General features: G+C 39.0%; 1 protein-coding gene across 2 annotated transcripts in view; it reads right to left on the reverse strand.

The window, feature by feature from the left end:
- Positions 1-975: 975 nt before the first annotated feature.
- The window catches only part of LOC123682021, a 594,083-nt gene continuing 577,889 nt past the window's right edge, over positions 976-17,169 (reverse strand). For both annotated transcript variants that reach the window (XM_045620397.1, XM_045620398.1), the window contains 3 exons: positions 5,101-5,661; positions 4,226-4,659; positions 976-2,299 (listed from right to left, as the gene is read on the reverse strand). In XM_045620397.1, the coding sequence (XP_045476353.1) occupies positions 1,103-2,299; positions 4,226-4,659; positions 5,101-5,661 (2,192 nt within the window). In that variant the 3' untranslated portion in view covers positions 976-1,102. The remainder of the gene's footprint in view (positions 2,300-4,225; positions 4,660-5,100; positions 5,662-17,169) is intronic.

Raw genomic sequence — 17,169 nt, forward strand, 5'->3', positions numbered from 1 at the left:
AAATGTGCACTTTTCATCCAAATAAATAAAAAATCCCTTAGTTTTTTTGAGTTTTTGATTATTGCTCAAGTGTAAGTACAAAGTCTTAATGTCGTAAATCAAATTTAACTATTAATGATGTCCTTAGTGATTAAGTTAATTATCTATGGCTTTCACTATACAAAAAAAGCGCGGCAACATTGCCCTTGGTTCTTCAAAGCATTTTCTAGCTCAGGGTGGATCCATAATTAGTAGAATTGTAATTGAAAAAAATGTTCAAGACTTCCTCTATCCGGCAACTTTTAGTTGCCGATTCGAACACTCTAATCAATGCTGATTCTGCTTTTATGCTGTTTAACTTAATTGGATTTATCTTACTCTAATTTTTCTGTTAGTTAAAATCTAGAGGCAATCCAATCTTGAGGTTTCATTCAGGTTTTCTTTTGCAACTTCTCAGATGTTTCCTAGTTGGTTAAGGTACAACGGTGTGGAGAATCAGGATTTTATTTTTCATAACCAAACATATGCTTTTTCTGTATTTTTAGTGAGAGTAAAGCTGATGATGAAAGCTTTTAGACAGCTGAATACAGTTGAAAAAAATGCTTTTTTTCTATTGTTATCTCGTACCAACTGGTTCAAATAAAAATCAATCAATACTAATCGATTTTCAGAAAATATTTTTGCAATCTTGTTATTGTATGAGTTATAGTTTCTATACATTTTCTATGCATTTTGAAATAACTACTCAGTTTGAATTGATTATCAGAGGAGCGTATTAGCTCATGTAAGCCATAAATTTAAATTGGAAATAATAAGTTATACCATATTCATATTTTCAGTTGATATGAAGTTTCAGGAATTGTATTGTAATAGAATTCTCACACTTTTGTTTCATGTTTCATCTTTCAACATTTGTTTTTCTTTCTTGTTATTTCAACAGAACTTCATGGAGAATAAAGGCAGGGATTGAAGAATGAGATCAGTAAAAAATCTGTATATCATATAATAATTTATTTATAAAGTAAATACCTTTATACAGAAAAGATTACATACATAATTTTAATATTCTGTAAATATAATGTACTAAACGCTAGTTTAAGTTTATTGCTTAAAATATAACGGACTAGTTGTGTCGTTCCTCCGGGACCGGTGCTATCAGCCTCTGAAGACTGAGATACTCGTTACCAGACCTCGGTCTCAGCGTACAGCTAGGTGGAGGTGCTTCGCTAGAACTATGCGAGGATAAAGACAGCGTCTCGAAATAATCGGACATATCAGACGTCCCACTACTGGTAGATCCCGAAGGACAGACAGGAACCTCGGCCTCGGCACTGGCAGATTTACCATCAGTCTTGTTGAATTGAAAACTAAGATCCCTAAGCGGATCCGACGACTTAGAACGTCTAGGAAGAGTAGTTGGACATAATTGAACCTTGCGTGGCAGTTCGAATACACCTGAATCGTTGGAACTCGACGAATCCCTGTTGGACTTGCAGGGCACGGAGGAAGACCTCCTTACCGCTATCTGCTGGCTGCACTGGCAAGTCGTTGGAGGCGTCGGTGAAGACATCTCGGTCTCCTCGCATCTGCTGGAGGAATCTGCAGAGTTGGATCTCTTTCGTTGTAGGTTATCCGTGTAGTCTAGTATTTGTTTTCGTTGGTAGATGTTCGCCTGGAACATGGAAGACCCTGAAGGTTTGTTCGAGCGATCTAAGGCTGGTCCTAAATTCGGGTTACTATTAGACAACACCTTCTCCAAACGCTGCTTAACAGCAGGTGACATCGGGAGGTAGCCAGGGTGTGGTTGTGCAGGCTTGTTGGACGGCTCCATCATCAGATAATCCTCTTGAGAATGACCGCACTTCTCGCACGTATCCCTGCATTTGTCCTGGATCTCTTTGGAGTTCTCGTAGAGCTGAAGCGTTTGAGCAAATTCCATGTTTTCGTAGTTGGTGGCAGCTGGAATGGTTGGTGGTTGGGTCTTTTCCGGTGGACGTTCGATGGCTTCGTTATGCGGTGCTAGGTTGGCGTAGTTTGCGTTGCTGGCGGTAGGTTGCGTCCGATGACACTTCTTGCTTTTATCTACAGTTGCGTAAAGGGCGTGTACGTCTTCGGTGGTCGTCCAGCAGGACATTAGTCGTTGGCAGACGCATGGACGATCTGGTTGTTTTTCAGGGTGGCGTTCTGGTTGTCTTTCCGGCTGTTTCTCTCCTTCCGGTTGGCGGATGCGTACTATGCAGCCGCAGGGTTTCTGTACAGTTTCGAATATGCATTCCTTGAGCTTCCTTGGTGTGTCGTAGTGCTCGTCGCCTTTTGATTCCTGGAACAAAGGAGAGACGAGATGAGAATAGAATAAAAAGAAATTGTCGATTCAAAGGGGATGACGAAGGATTCAAGGTAGAATTGTTGGACAGGGTTTGAATGATTTTATGGTCCTCCGACCCGGGGATCGAACCATTGATCCTTTGTTTAGGAGAATGGAGTACTAAACAGCAAAGAAATCGATCCATTTTTGAAGCGGATGGTGACTCAAGATGACAAATGGGTTACTCACAGAAATTTTAAGCAACATATATCGAATAAACGACCAGGAAGGTGTTGGTTCAAATTTGGCTTGAATAGAGGCCTCTAAAAATTGGTTATCCGAGTTTTTTTGCCAATAGGGATCAGAACTTTTACGAGAGGGCATTATGAAGTTAGTTGGCAATAAGCTATCGAAGATAACGGCGCATATTCGACTGTAGTAGGATGATTGTAACAGTTTTAATACGAAATTAGTTTTTCTCCAACCTGCTTCCGCCATTTTGCAATATATGGCGGTAGCGGTGAGTGGTAGTCAAAATAAATAGATCGTAGATGTCATACAATATGCTAAGGTATTTATAAACATAACACCATCGAAATATTAGTCAATTTGTGTCATTCTCGATTGAACATGTCAGCTCAAGAGCCAAATTCTCGTAATTTGCGGGAGGTTTTAATTTTCTGCTTATTAGAGCAGAAAATTAAAACCACAGATTCCTTCATATTAATGAAGGAATCTGCGGCAGAGGCTCATGGAATGCTCTCAAATACCTATGGTGAGGCCGCTATTAGTGAAAAAACGCGCCGTGAATAGTTTCAACGCTTCAATAACGGTGATTTTGAAGCCAAAGACCAGTGGTGGAATAGAGAAGGTTTTCGAAGATGCAGAATTGAAAGCATTACTTGATCAAGACTTGTGTCAAACGCAACAAGAATTGGCAGGATCATTGGCCATTTCAAAGTGCCTAAACGTCATGGGAATGATGCAGAAAGAAGGAAATTGGGTGCCGTACGACTTGAAGCCGAGATATGTTGAACGGCGTTTGTTTGCTTCTGAACAGCTGCTTGCAAGGCAAAGACGGAATGGATTTTTGCTTCGAATTGTGACTGAAGACGGAAAAAGGGTTCATAGCGATAATCCCAAGAGCAGAAAATCATGGGGATATTCCGGCCATGATTTCGCATCGACGGCCAAATCGAATATTCAGGGTTCCACGGTCATGCTCATTATTTGGTGGGACCAGATCGGCGTAGTGTATTATGAGTTATTAAAACCGACTCAAACAATCAAAATTGTTCGTTATTGAACGCAATTAATGCGTTTGAACCGAGTATTGAAAGACAAACGTCCGCTATACAACGGGAGACATGATAAAGTGATTTTACAGCATGACCAATGCTCGACCCCATGTTGCGAAAGTGGTCAAGACATATTTGGAAACGTTGAAATGGGAAATCTTATACCACCCGCAATAATTTCCAGACGTTGCTCTCTCAGAATATCACTTGTTCCATTCAATGGCACACGGTCTGGCTGACTAGCACTTTCGGTATTATGATAAAGTAAAAAATTGGATCGATTCGTGGATCGCTTCGAAAGATGACCAGTTTTTTCAATGCGGAAATCGTACGCTGCCCGAAAGATGGTAGAAAATAGTGGCCAGCGATAGACAATACTTTGAATCATGAATATATAACCAGTTTTTTACAATAAAGCCTCGAATTTCGGAAAGAAGCGGCGGAAGCAAAGTAGTACGTCTATGTATAATGGAGCATCAACTTTTTTTTTGACTCCAGTAATGTAAGAATGTCATAACTGACATTCTAGCTCATTTCACAGGGTTTATTTTAAGCAACTAGCCACTTGAATGAAGATGCAAAGGTGACAGAAGGAGAAGAACGGTTCTGGTGAATCAGAAAGCAAAACAAAATCGTTACTCACCACTGGATATGGTATTTTCGGTACGTCATAATTATCGTAGCTAGGTTGACCTTGATTGGCCTTAGTAGGACTCATAACCGAACAGCCAGGTTTGGGTGGCCTAGCCGGAGGCCTGGTTATCGTCTGACTCCATCCACTGCTGTCCGAACCGCTGCTGATCGAGTGACCATCACAAGTGTGCTCCCAGAAAGGCGTCAAGCCCATGGGTACGGTGGCCGTGGAAGACCTAGACAAGGCTCCGAGTTTGCTGATGCAGCTCATACACCTTTCTATAGGAGGTGGACCCCAACCGTCATTTGATATACTATCTCCACAGCCGTAGTTACTTTCCAGGTCCGTATAGGGCGAGTCTGCCCTGGACATAGAGCCTTCGCTTAGGTCTAGGACTGCGCGTCCATCGCTTCGAAGAGGAGGTCGACGGGGACTGTCCATAACTGGAAGAATAAGAAGATTGGTTATCAGATATATAAAATATGTTTCTTCATGGAAAACTTATGTTTTTGATAGGAAGTGGTGAATATTTAGTGGAGGTTTGAGAAATGGAGACAAATTGGGCTGGTTGGATTGTATTAACACTACCAGAATTGAGAGAAATTGCGAAAAATGTTGCAAATCATTTCACTATTTCCAAATCATATTATATTGACAATTATTGACGTTTGTTGAAATTTGATAGGATTGGAAGAAACGAAAAATATAACTGAAAACGAGCTGTAATGAGTTCATTACATCACTGTTTTAGAACTGTAATGAACTCATTACGATAATGAAATAGAAAAAATACTTTATTTCACACACAACTCAAAACAAGCAGTACTTTTTCCACTAAGTATACACCTTTTCCTTCTCCCAAAAAAACATTACCACAAACTCACCTGACATATTCCTAGAAACAGGCCTCCTTCTAGAACTGTGCAAGCTACCGGTCGCAGCCACCTTGAACGTACTCGTTATTTCATCCCCCTGATCCGTCAGCAAGACATGCAGCCCCTCCCCCTTTCCACATCTGGACCCACCCTCGAAACAGAACCTCCCCTCCACCACTCCATACCTCCTCAGGTTGCTGATGAGCCACTGACCGGATATCCTTGGAGGCACCCCTGTCGTCAGACAGAACCCCCTCTCTTGCACGTGCAACCTGGCAGGACCCTGGGGAATTCTGGATTTTGGCGGGGCGGAAGAGATGAGTACCAAGAAGTGCGGTCCGTCACCCAGGTGTGAACTGAGCTTGACCTGCCACTGCATGAGGCGCTCTCTGTTGTCGAAGGCTAGGACTACTACGACGTCCTGGCATAGTATGGCTACTGTGTGGGATTCCTTGTCTAGGGTGAAGCCTGACTCGAGGCCTAGGAAGTGTTCTAGGGATAGGGAGGCCTTGGTCTGGCCTTGCTTGTAGCGGTCTTTGGAGTCTCTGTACAGTTGGAGATGCAGGCAATCTGGAAAGAAGAAAAATTGATTATAGTTTTGAAGGTAGGCATTTGAAGTTGTTGAAGTGAGTTTGAGGTTTATAAACAGCGTTTGATTGTGCATAAATTGTGAAATATAGTTTTGGAGATATTGACGATATTGCTTCAGAGTCTATCGACGCTAGAGGAAACTTTGTGATCACTTCTGGGTTACCTGGGAAGTTAATATCAATAAGTCCTTCATTTTCAATAGGTAAACACCGAATAACAGGAAATAATCAAACCTAGCAATAAGAAAAACTGAACTACAGCGCAAAAATAAGATGAAAAAAAAACAAAAAAAGAATACAGCAATAAATTGACAATATTGAGTCACAACAATATAAATAAGTTTCTATACGTAACACACTAAAAATAAATACTGAGAATTAATATATTTCAAGAGCAAGGAAATAACCGTATACCAAAAATACAATAATATACGCATCCAACAACACTCAACCTAATCCTATAACATATTTATCGGCAATATACGCCAATGAATCAAAGTGAATGTCACACTCTCTCGCAACTGGGTTCAAAGTAGACTCTATGAACCAAATGGGGGACTGCATCAAAGAATTGGTCCTCGGTGTCACCAAGTGGAATAACTCCACCGCACGGGAAGCAAGTCTTGGAACACCAAATCTCAAAGCAGCCAGAAGAAGTAGACTATCAATACTGTTGTGCAGTAGTTGGTATAGGAATCTGAGACACAATATTCCTCTCCTATCTCGCAGCGAAACCACACTGAGTCGACTAAACAATGCACCATCGTCGAATCCTCCCTCCAAAATAAGACCTTCAAAAAACTCCACTGAACGGCCTCAAGGTGCTATTGATGGCAAAATAAAGAGGATGCCAAATAATGCTGCCATACTCCAACTTGCTTCGGATGAGGGAATGAAAGCGACTCAAAAATGTTCAAGTATAACTGAAATATTTGCCATTGCGAGCAATGAATCCATATCTTTTCGAAGCAGATGAAATAAGTTGGCAGATATGTGGAAATAAAGTAAACTTCCGATCAAAAACCACACCAAGATCTTTGACTCCATCAATACGAGATAAAACTTAATCCCCGACGAAATACTCACAACTCAGCATATTTATTTTTTTTGTGTAGGTAACAACACTTTGCACTTTGAAATATTCAAACTCAAAAGATTATCCTCACACCATTTGGCAACACTATCCAGCTCGAGCTGAAGTTGAACACAGTATTCCAGTGACTGAATTTCATACTATAATTTTAAATCCTTCGCGAACAATCAAGATCATCCATCAGATGATTCACAAACAAAATAAATAGGAGTGGCCCAAGGTTAGAGCCCTGAAGTATCCCAGAAGTGGGTATAAATTCAGATGACCGTACACCCTCCAGCTGCACGAACAGAAGACGATCAACCAGCTATTTTTCGGTCTGGATGTAATATGTAGTGGCAAATTAGTTCTCTAGGAACGAAGGACAAGGAAGCAGTGAAGAGTTAGGAGAAGAAGATCTTATTTCACATCAAGGTTTTTCCCCGATTTTTTTCCCTTCCAAACAAATTGTAATCGGATCCATACGAACATCTGCACTATAACAATTCTCATCATATCCTTCGAGATTACGCATATATGATGAATTTCAATGAAACCCAGATTAACAGCATTACAAATCATTTTGGCCAATCGCCCTATTTTCCAGAAGGGACAAAACGAAGGGTGCAGGCCGTGAGTGAAATGAATCATATTCCACAAGAGACATATCCATTGTTTTGGCCGGCTTAAATACATTTCGTTCGCTATTATTCATTTTCGGTGGACAGGTTTTGGATGTACATATAAATAACTTTGAAGAGGCCTCTGCGCGCTGAAACATTCTCTGGCAATTGAATCATTTTTGGGTTGCGTCGTTATTAGTTTGTGTGAATGGACGAATTTTGGAACGTACACTGCCATCCGTTTTGCGTAATTCGCTTTTGTTATTTTGTATGTTTTAATTGCTGATTGAGTGGTTTTGAATCAACGGAATGGGTGTAGCTAAATTGGCCTTTTGCGAAATGATTATTTTGTGTTTTTGCGATTTGGCGTTTTAGTTCGGTGTTGTTTTGTGATCACCTAATCTTATTAGGTCGATATCGTAGAGTAATAAACATAGATAGAGAGGATACGCAATTTGTACATGTCCCGAACATGGTTAGATTACGTTGTAGGATTGTGATATATTTTCAAATTCACAATTTTACTATATCGTTATGAATGTATGTTATATTGAATGAAATATATTTATTTGAGTGATTCCCCATTAAATATTCAAATTTGAATATTTTGAATCCAATATTTTTCCTAATTGTCGAATTTATAATAAGCAGAATATTTATTATTTTCTGTATCTATCTGCTGAAATCCAAGTTTCGGCAAATTTTGCTCTACTATTGTCATCGGTTGTTTCACGTCGTTTTTCGCGTTTGAAGTTTGTTTTCTGAATTTCTGATATATTTAGGATTTTTATTTCAATATATTTTGAGTTAATATAAAATTTTGATTCACTATGCGACATAAGAAGTGCGTTCTTTGTGGAGAAACTCGCGAATTGAATGAAATACAGTTTCACTGAAATGCTTTCATTTCCGCGTGCCTCATGTCAAATTTGATATTTCATGTTGAGGACAAAATTTGCTTACTGAAAATGACATATGCTCCCTCTATCTATGTTCATTACTCTGAGGGAGCATATATCTACTTTAATATACATTTTTGCCATGAGTTTATTCATCAAACTATACTTATTTTTCAATGTACTATCACCCCCAGAAAGCTCGGTACACGTTTATGACTCACTCTGTAGCTTTAAAACTACAATCAACGAGTTGATCGAAAGTTTTATCAGACCCGTTGTAAGTCGTTTTAGATCTTTCTTTCTCATCTAGGACTCCACTTATCCAACACATTTCTATCACACACATCTGTCCATCAAAACGCGAGAACAAAGAAACCCAAATCGACATTTCCCTCATGTCTGACCATTTGGTTCACAGCATCCTCGCGGGTTTAAGACGCTCCCGAGACGAGATCTTAAGAATCGGCCGGCTCGTTAACGATATCGATTTCTCCTTCGACAAAGCAACATCCGACAACGGCCTGGTCGCCCACTCTGCAATTTCCGGTTCCCGTGTGCACTTGTTAAAACTTGTACTTTGTCAGTGATTTCTTTACGGCCGCCATTACGGTGCGTTATGACGTCTTTGAGACGGCCGGTCGGCCTGTCCTCTATCTTTTTTATGGGTTAACTAGGGCGGAATGTATTCGCCCGCAGGATGTAATGACCTCTTCAGGAACTTTCTGGGAGACGCGTTGTGTTTACGGGAATTTGGCCTCGGGAACTCGGCCTAAAGTGCGGAGTTGGCTCTTGTGTTGTTTCGCTCATTATTCGAAAGTTGTTCGCAGAAAATTTTCTTTCTACTCGAGAAGTATGAGGTTAAGTTTCCTGGTATTGTATTAGGTGTTTAAGACTTTGCTTCAGCCGTTTTGCAATAGATGGCTGCAGTGGTAGGTGGTAGTCGCAATCTTCTTCTTCAGGTGCCGTCTTCGTTCTGAAGTTTGACTATCATCAAAGCTATGCCTATTCTCGATACTGCAGATCTAAACAATTGGCAGTTGTTGCAATTGTACCATTCTCTTCTTCTTCAACCATGAGTTTCTTGTTCTTCCTATTGATCTTTTGCCCATTACCTTTCCCTGGACAATAAGCTGCAGCTACTGCTATCAATCTCCCCTCATAATATGACCCAGGTATTGCAGTTTGCGCTTTTTAATAGTCAGTATTCATTCTTTCTCTTTCTGCATCTTCCGCAAGATCTCCACATTCGTTACTCTCTCTGTCCACGATACTCTTAGTATCCTACGGTACATCCACATCTCAAATGCTTCTATCCTTCTGGTATCGATCTTCTTCAATGTCCACGCTTCCATTCCGTAGAAGAGAATTGACACCACGTAACATCGTACAAGGCGAATTTTAAGTTTAAGGCTCAGATCTCGTCCACAGAATATCTTTTCCATTTTAGTAAATGTGGTTCTAGCTTTTTCCACTCTGATCCAGATTTCTTCAGAGCTATCGTTATTTTTGTTGACAACAGTTCCCCGGTAATTATACTTTCTATACTATACATAACATACATATATTATATTAGTCGATTTTTGTCTACATCTTCAAGTTATTCTCGATTAAACATGTCAGCTTACGAGCCAAAATCTCGTCACTTGCGGAAGGTTTTAATTTTATACTTCAATATGAAGAAACCTGCGGCTGAGGCTTATCGAATGCTCTCAAATACCTATGGTCAGGCCGCTATCAGTGAAAGAACGTTTCGAAAGATGTTTCAACCTTTCAAGAACGGCGATTTTGACGTCAAAGACCAGCGTGGAAGAGAGAAGGTTTTCGAAGATGCAGAATTTAAGGCATTACTTGATCAAAACTCGTTTCAAACGCAACAAGAATTGGCAGGATCATTGGGAGTGATGCAACAAGCCATTTCAAAACACCCGAAAGTCATGGGAATGATTCAGAAACAAGGAAATTGGGTGCCGTACGAGTTGAAGCAGAGATATGTTGAACGGCGTTTGTTTGCTTGTGGACAGCTGCTTGCAAGGCAAAGACGGAAAGGATTTCTGCATCGCATTGTAATTGAAGACGAACAATGGGTTTGTTACAACAATCCCAAGCTCAGAAAACCATGGCTACATTCTGGCCATGCTTCCACTTCGACGGCCAAACCGAGTATCCACGGTTCCAAGGTCATGCTCAGTATTTGATGAGACCAGCTCGGTGTAGTGTATTATGAGTTGTTAAAACCGAGTGAAACAATCACAGGTGATCGTTATCGAACGCAATTAATGCGTTTGGGCAGAGCATTGGAAGACAAACGGCCGCAATAACACGAGAGACATGATAAAGTGATTTTACAGCATGATAATGCTCGACCCCATGTTGCGAAAGTGGTCAAGACATACTTGGAAACGTTGGAATGGAAAGTCCTACCCCACTCGCCGTATTCTTCAGACGTTACTCTCTCAGACTATCACTTGTTTCGATCAATGGTACAAGGCCTGAGTGACCAGCACTTCTGGTCTTATGAAGAAGTAAAAAATTGGATCGATTCGTGGATCGCTTCAAAAGATGACCAGTTTTTCAACGCGGGATTCGTTAGTTTCCCGAAAGATGGGACAAAGTAATGGCCAGCGATGAAAAATACTTTGAAGACTCGAATTTCGGAAAAAACGGCGGAAGCAAAGTTGTACGACTATGTAGATGATTAAATTAATTAGATTGCTTAGAAGCTAAATATGTTCTCACATGAATAACTAAACTCTGTATAAAAAAAGTGGTACGAAGTTCTGTTTGCTTGATACTTTAAAAACCGTTTCGAATATTGTTGACCTAAATATGAAACCCCGATTTGATATCGAAGCCAAACAAACAATGACAGATGAGGTCGTAAATTAGGCCATATTACTGACGGTTCGAAATCTGCTCTGAAAACATCCGAATAAAATTTTCATTATATCGCTAAACCTATAAATGGGTCGTAACAATAACATTTGAAATATGTACGCTCATATAATTTGCATTCGACCACTACTCCGTATGTGTGGAATAGAACATATTTCCGATTGTCACTCGAAATGGAATTCCGATTGGCATGAAGAACGAGTCGATAACATTTCGGGTGAAATTCGTTTTTAACCCAATGGAACTGATTCGAACGAAATCTGATCGAAAATGAAATATTCCATTGATTCCGGTCATTTGTTATTTAGCAGAGTGACATTGTGGGATTAGTATGGTAGGAGGTTTTGTGGATTTTTCAATGTCGATGCTTTTCAGAATCGAGCATTATACACGTCAGTCTGTTATTTTACAGGAATCGACGGGATATTTCAAAGTTCATAATAATGTGATGGATTGGTCTTTCGTAACAAGGATTGTCCCATGTGGACAAGGTCACTTTCGTCTATATTTTAACGCTTTTTTATGTTCATTCCTAATGCGAGAATCCCGACACAAATCTCGCCGATAAATTGAATTCTAAATCTCAAATTATACTAGTAATGGCTGAAATCTAAAACAAGTTACGTATCTTTCTTGAAGACTCGATAATTCTTGAAAATCTTTCGGAAAATTCTCTCTTTTTCCTAATTTAGATACGCGCATCCGCATCCCGACCAATGGCAAACGATGAATTGACAAATTCTAAAATTTTTAAATTGCAAAATCTATTGAAATAAAACTTAGCGTTGGTATTAAAACCATTCAAAATTGTAAGATTACTATTGAAAAACCCTATCCCAAATACAATTTGCAATTTGCACATGAATGAACGAGCACTCAAAAGCTCCTGACTTCACGCCAGCAACCTCCTAAGTGTTTTTCGTTAATATACCTTTATCCCTTTCGAGAAATCGTAAAATACACTTGAGGAGAACCGGCAAATGAATCACAGTAAAAAAACTAAATGACAGACGGTCTTCGCTTGGACTGAACATCCAAAGAACTTGAATTATGTCAATTTCAATTTCCATAAAAAAAACCGACACAGTCGACTGATATGTAAATTTGAATAGAAACAGCCTAAAATCAAGCTATACCAGTCCTGCCAACATCAAACACGAACAAAAAGCCATTGTACGCCACAATACCTCTAAATAAACTTTTGATCGAGTCAACATATCCGGACAATCAATTCAATTTCCAATAACGATTTCCAGAGTAACTCGTAAAAGCTCCTAAATGAATAAATCGATTTTTATTACCGAAAAAAACCCATATAGGATGAAGACATAAACACGTTAAAAATAGCCAGTATAAATAAAGGGTCACGAACATCAAACGATTTGTGCTCTTGTCACTTTGACAAGAGTGGTATTAAAGCGATACTCGTGTTAAGTAGGCCCAAGCCAGCCGGCGAACATTCTTTAAATATGAATGAGGTCTTGTCAGGGACGGACACAGGGTCGTATGATGGATAGACTTGTGAAATTGGTGAACATGACGTTGTTTACCCTCGTACTTTACCTTAGACTGCTTGTGGCGGGTTTGAACGTCAGTCTCCGAATTTACGTTATCGATCATAGAGTTCTTCTTCTTTTTGGCAGGATCGGAGGAGAGTTTATTCACGCCTCTAATTTATTATATAACGTATGCCCTAAACGTTTTTGCACAAATTTCAACTGCATGAAAAAGTTCAAAATGTCGAGTCAGCATTGAAAAGAATAGTCATTCAATAATTTGTCATTTTAAAGACAGTTAAGTTTATGAAATTGATTGAATGCCTATAATTTGTAGCTTAGACATTTGTGATGCAGAATGATCGAGATTGCAGACATTGTGAAGATATCATCTGAACGTGTACATCATATCATTCACGAATATTTGTACATGAGAAAGCTGTGTGCAAAATGGGTACCACGCGATCTCACAACGATCAAAAGTAACAAGGTGTTAATGATTCTGAGCAGTGTTTGAAACTGTTTAAGTGCAATAAACCTGAATTTTTGCGTCGATATGTGACAATGGATGAAACATGGCTCCATCATTTCACTCTGGAGTCCAATCGACAGTCAGCTGAGTGGACTGCACACGTTGAACCGAATCCAAAGCGAGGAAAAACGCAACAGTCAGCTGGCTAGGTTATGACATCAGTACTCTGGGATGCGCAAGGAATAATATTCATTGATTACCTCCGAAAGGGTCAGACTATCATCAGCGATTATTATTGTATAAGGTTATTGGATCTTTTAGAGGATAAAATCTTCAAAAAAGGCCCTATTTGAAGAAAAAAAGATGCTGTTCTCTCAAAACAATGCTTCGTGTCACAAATCAATGAAAACAATGGCAAAATTGCATGAATTGGGCTTCGAATTGCTTCTGCATCCACCGCATTCGCCAGATCTGGCCCCCGGCGACTTTTTCCTGTTCTCAGACCTCAAAAGAATGCTCGCTGGAAACAAATTTAGCGCCAATAAAGAAGTAATCGCCGAAACTGAGGCCTATTTTGAAGCAAAAGAAAAATCGTACTACAAAAATGGTATCGAAAAGTTGGAAGATCACTATAATCGCTGTATCTCCCTCGAAGACAACTATGTTGAATAATAAAAACGAATTTTGCCAAAAAAATTTGTTTTACTATTGTAGACCGTCAACTTTTCAATTGGCCTGTTATAATCGATTTTAGTTTATCAGCGACGTGAATTTTGTGTCGTTTCCCAAATTCAATCCGACGATCAAATTAAGAAATCAAGAATCTTCCATGCCTACAGGTCATTCCCCCCATCGTTGTTTCCACTGAAGTAAAAGTTAATCAATATCAATTCATTCAATTTAATTTTTTCTTTTTTCATCCCCGTTTCTTTTATCCGAGTATCTCCAATTTCAACAAGCCAATAATATTTCCGACTACGTATATTAACCCACGGCCAAAGACCATCATTATTCAATTCCGTTCCGTCCGTCCAATTTGATCCCCCCCCCCCTCTCCCTAAAAATATCCGCGCGCGGCGTATCGGCATCAGACTACGTTTTCTTTTGTGGAAAAAGATCAAACGCTACCCGATATCAAACGGGCGGTAACAAAGGGACGACGTCGACGTCGCGACGTCGTTCTATAAAAGTGAAATATACTTTTGTTACGCGACGCGTCCACGGTAATGAAAGAGGTATGAATCTGACAAGCGGTCCGATAAATAATAACGATATAAATGGAAAGAAGCCACGAATTTTACCGCCGGTGTTCAGAGAGAAAGGGCAGGGAGTTATGTGCATGTCGGAGATATGTATCACTTCCAGTGGCGTGCCGAAGTTATTGGCTTTTTTTTTGAGTCGATGGTTTATTTCGCATAAGACTTTTCCTATGTCATTTTTGTTCTGTGTAGGTTATGCCAGTTAATCAAGAGTATACACTGTGTGTAAAGTATGGAACAAATTCATTTTCAGTTTAACAGACCATTTTTAGAAATAATCCTGAAACACGTCGATTTTTGATTTTAATTTACCGTATTTTAAAATAATCATCTAATATACAGGGTGAATTACTTTCGTCACCGTCATTTTTTTAAATGAAACACCACCATTTTGTCTCAATTTTCCGATTACACTAGCTGAGCTGATTCCAAAAATGTATCACATGTTGATTCCAATTGGTACAGGGTGGACAAAAATACAATTGTTTTCTGTGTGCTCATAAAATAACGCGTAACATTCTTTATTATTTAAATAAACAATCAAAAATCAAAAATATCAAAAATACTTATTGTCTATCGGCAATTGGTTTGAATAAAACACCCTGTAGTTCGTTACATTTTAGATTAATAAAAATGAGCTGTTTCCAAACATGTTTGGTACTTGTGGTCTAGCAGACAGAATATGAAAGGAATTATTCCTTATCAATTCAAAAAAAAACATAGTCGTCTAGTTTTTTGTGAAATGTCATTATTTGTTTATTGCCGCCAGACAATAAGTCTTTTTGATAATATTGTTAATTTAACTAATAAAGAATGTTACGCGTTACTTTATGAGCACACACAAAACTAATAATTCCTTTCATATTCTGTCTGCTAGATCACAAGTACCAAACATGTTTGGAAACAGCTCATTTTTATTAATCTAAAATGTAACGAACTACAGGGTGTTTTATTCAAACCAATTGCCGATAGACAATAAGTATTTTTGATAATATTGTTTATTTAAATAATAAAGAATGTTACGCGTTATTTTATGAGCACACAGAAAACAATTGTATTTTTGTCCACCCTGTATCAATTGGAATCAACATGTGAAACATTTTTGGAATCAGCTCAGCTGATTCCTCCTATCCCATTTGTATAAATAAAAATTAATTTTTCATGGATTTTCAACAGCCTGTACCTTTTCAACCGAGTCGATTAGGAAAAAATGGTGAAGGCGAAAAGTGTTTCCTTTGACCTCAGGAAACTCCGGTTGAAAGACTCACCCTGTATATAGGCACAGAATCCACACGAAGCTTGAAATTGTTATTCTTAATATACACACAAAATCTCAACCAGATCGTATCTGTTGTCGTGTAAATGTTGGATATTTTCAATTTTTTCTTATCTTCTTGAATTTTCTCTGATTTCTCTGATAATGTGATTTAAACGATTATATTCACGGAACTTCTTCGATTTAAGCCCATTAACAAACTTGACCGTGGTATTAGAGATCTGAAACTTCATTAAAAATTTCAAGTTCAGAATCGAATTTGAGGACTTATCATTGAGTCGATCCTCATAGGATCATAATTCGAATAAAACCAACATTATGACGAAATAAAAATGCAATAGCTTCAGGCAACAATCGCTCAAAAAGTATTCATTTCAATAATTCGCCTTTGACATGATATTTTTCACCAAGCTTTAATTTTAATTCATCCGAACTCATAACGCACGCCACTGACTCGGAACGGAAGAGCCCGAATCCTTTTGTTCTTGCTCACGCTCAATCTTCGGTAACGACAAAGCTTTTATAATTAAAATTTTCCTGATTACCACTCGAATTACCAAACACATTGTAAAGCCGGGGTCGGACACATTTTTTTTTCGCATTCCTCCCAAAATGGTCAAACAAGGAGTCCCGATTCCAATTGCTGGAAGGGTTGAACCCGGCTGTTGTTTAATTATCGTTAGTCTTTGTTGATCCTCCGTTTCGCCAACATTTCTCCCCCCCGTCGACCCCCTGCACTGGACTACTGAGTCCTCGATTACCATTTTTATTCCTTCCCTGTTCAAATTTGCGGCATAACCGTAAAACTCAACAATTCTTTCTTGCCTGTGTCTTCATTCACGCTTAGGGGATAAAAGGTTGTTTTCTTATCGGTTTAATTGCTTCACTTTTGAATACTTGAGTGTTTCCATTGGCGTTTGGGAGATTATCTGCTGCTATTATACAGGATTTGCCATGGCTACCTCCTTCTTCATTTTTGGAAATTGGGAACCAATCAAACTAGAAATGAAAGACTCAACAAGAAGGTATCAATATTACATCTTTACTCAATACCATGAGAAACATTAACATTTTGAATGGGACGTTATTCAGAAATGGTTAGTTTTGGGCATTCATTTGCCTGCTAAAGAAATTTTGAGCAATTTTGGTTTTCAGTCATATACCTAAGTTAGAAACGGGACTCAGTGGAAGCAGCTAAACGAGCATTTCGTGTTCATTCAAACATCCGAATGACTTGCAAACTACTACGTGACAGATTCTGACAGTGGACGAAACATGGATTCTTCACTACACACCTGAGTCAAAGAGAGCGTCAGCTGTGTGGAAAGCAGTTGGTGAAAACTTCAGAGTAATGAACATAGATAGAGGGACATATGTCATTTTAAGTAAGCAAAGTCCCCAACATGAACTATCAAATTTGACATGAAGCGCGCGGAAATGAAAACATATAAGTGATACGATATTTCACTCAATTCGCGAGTTTCTCCACAAAGAATGCA

The sequence above is a fragment of the Harmonia axyridis genome, chromosome 6 (genome assembly GCF_914767665.1).
Source record: "Harmonia axyridis chromosome 6, icHarAxyr1.1, whole genome shotgun sequence".
Taxonomy (NCBI): Eukaryota; Metazoa; Arthropoda; class Insecta; order Coleoptera; family Coccinellidae; genus Harmonia; species Harmonia axyridis.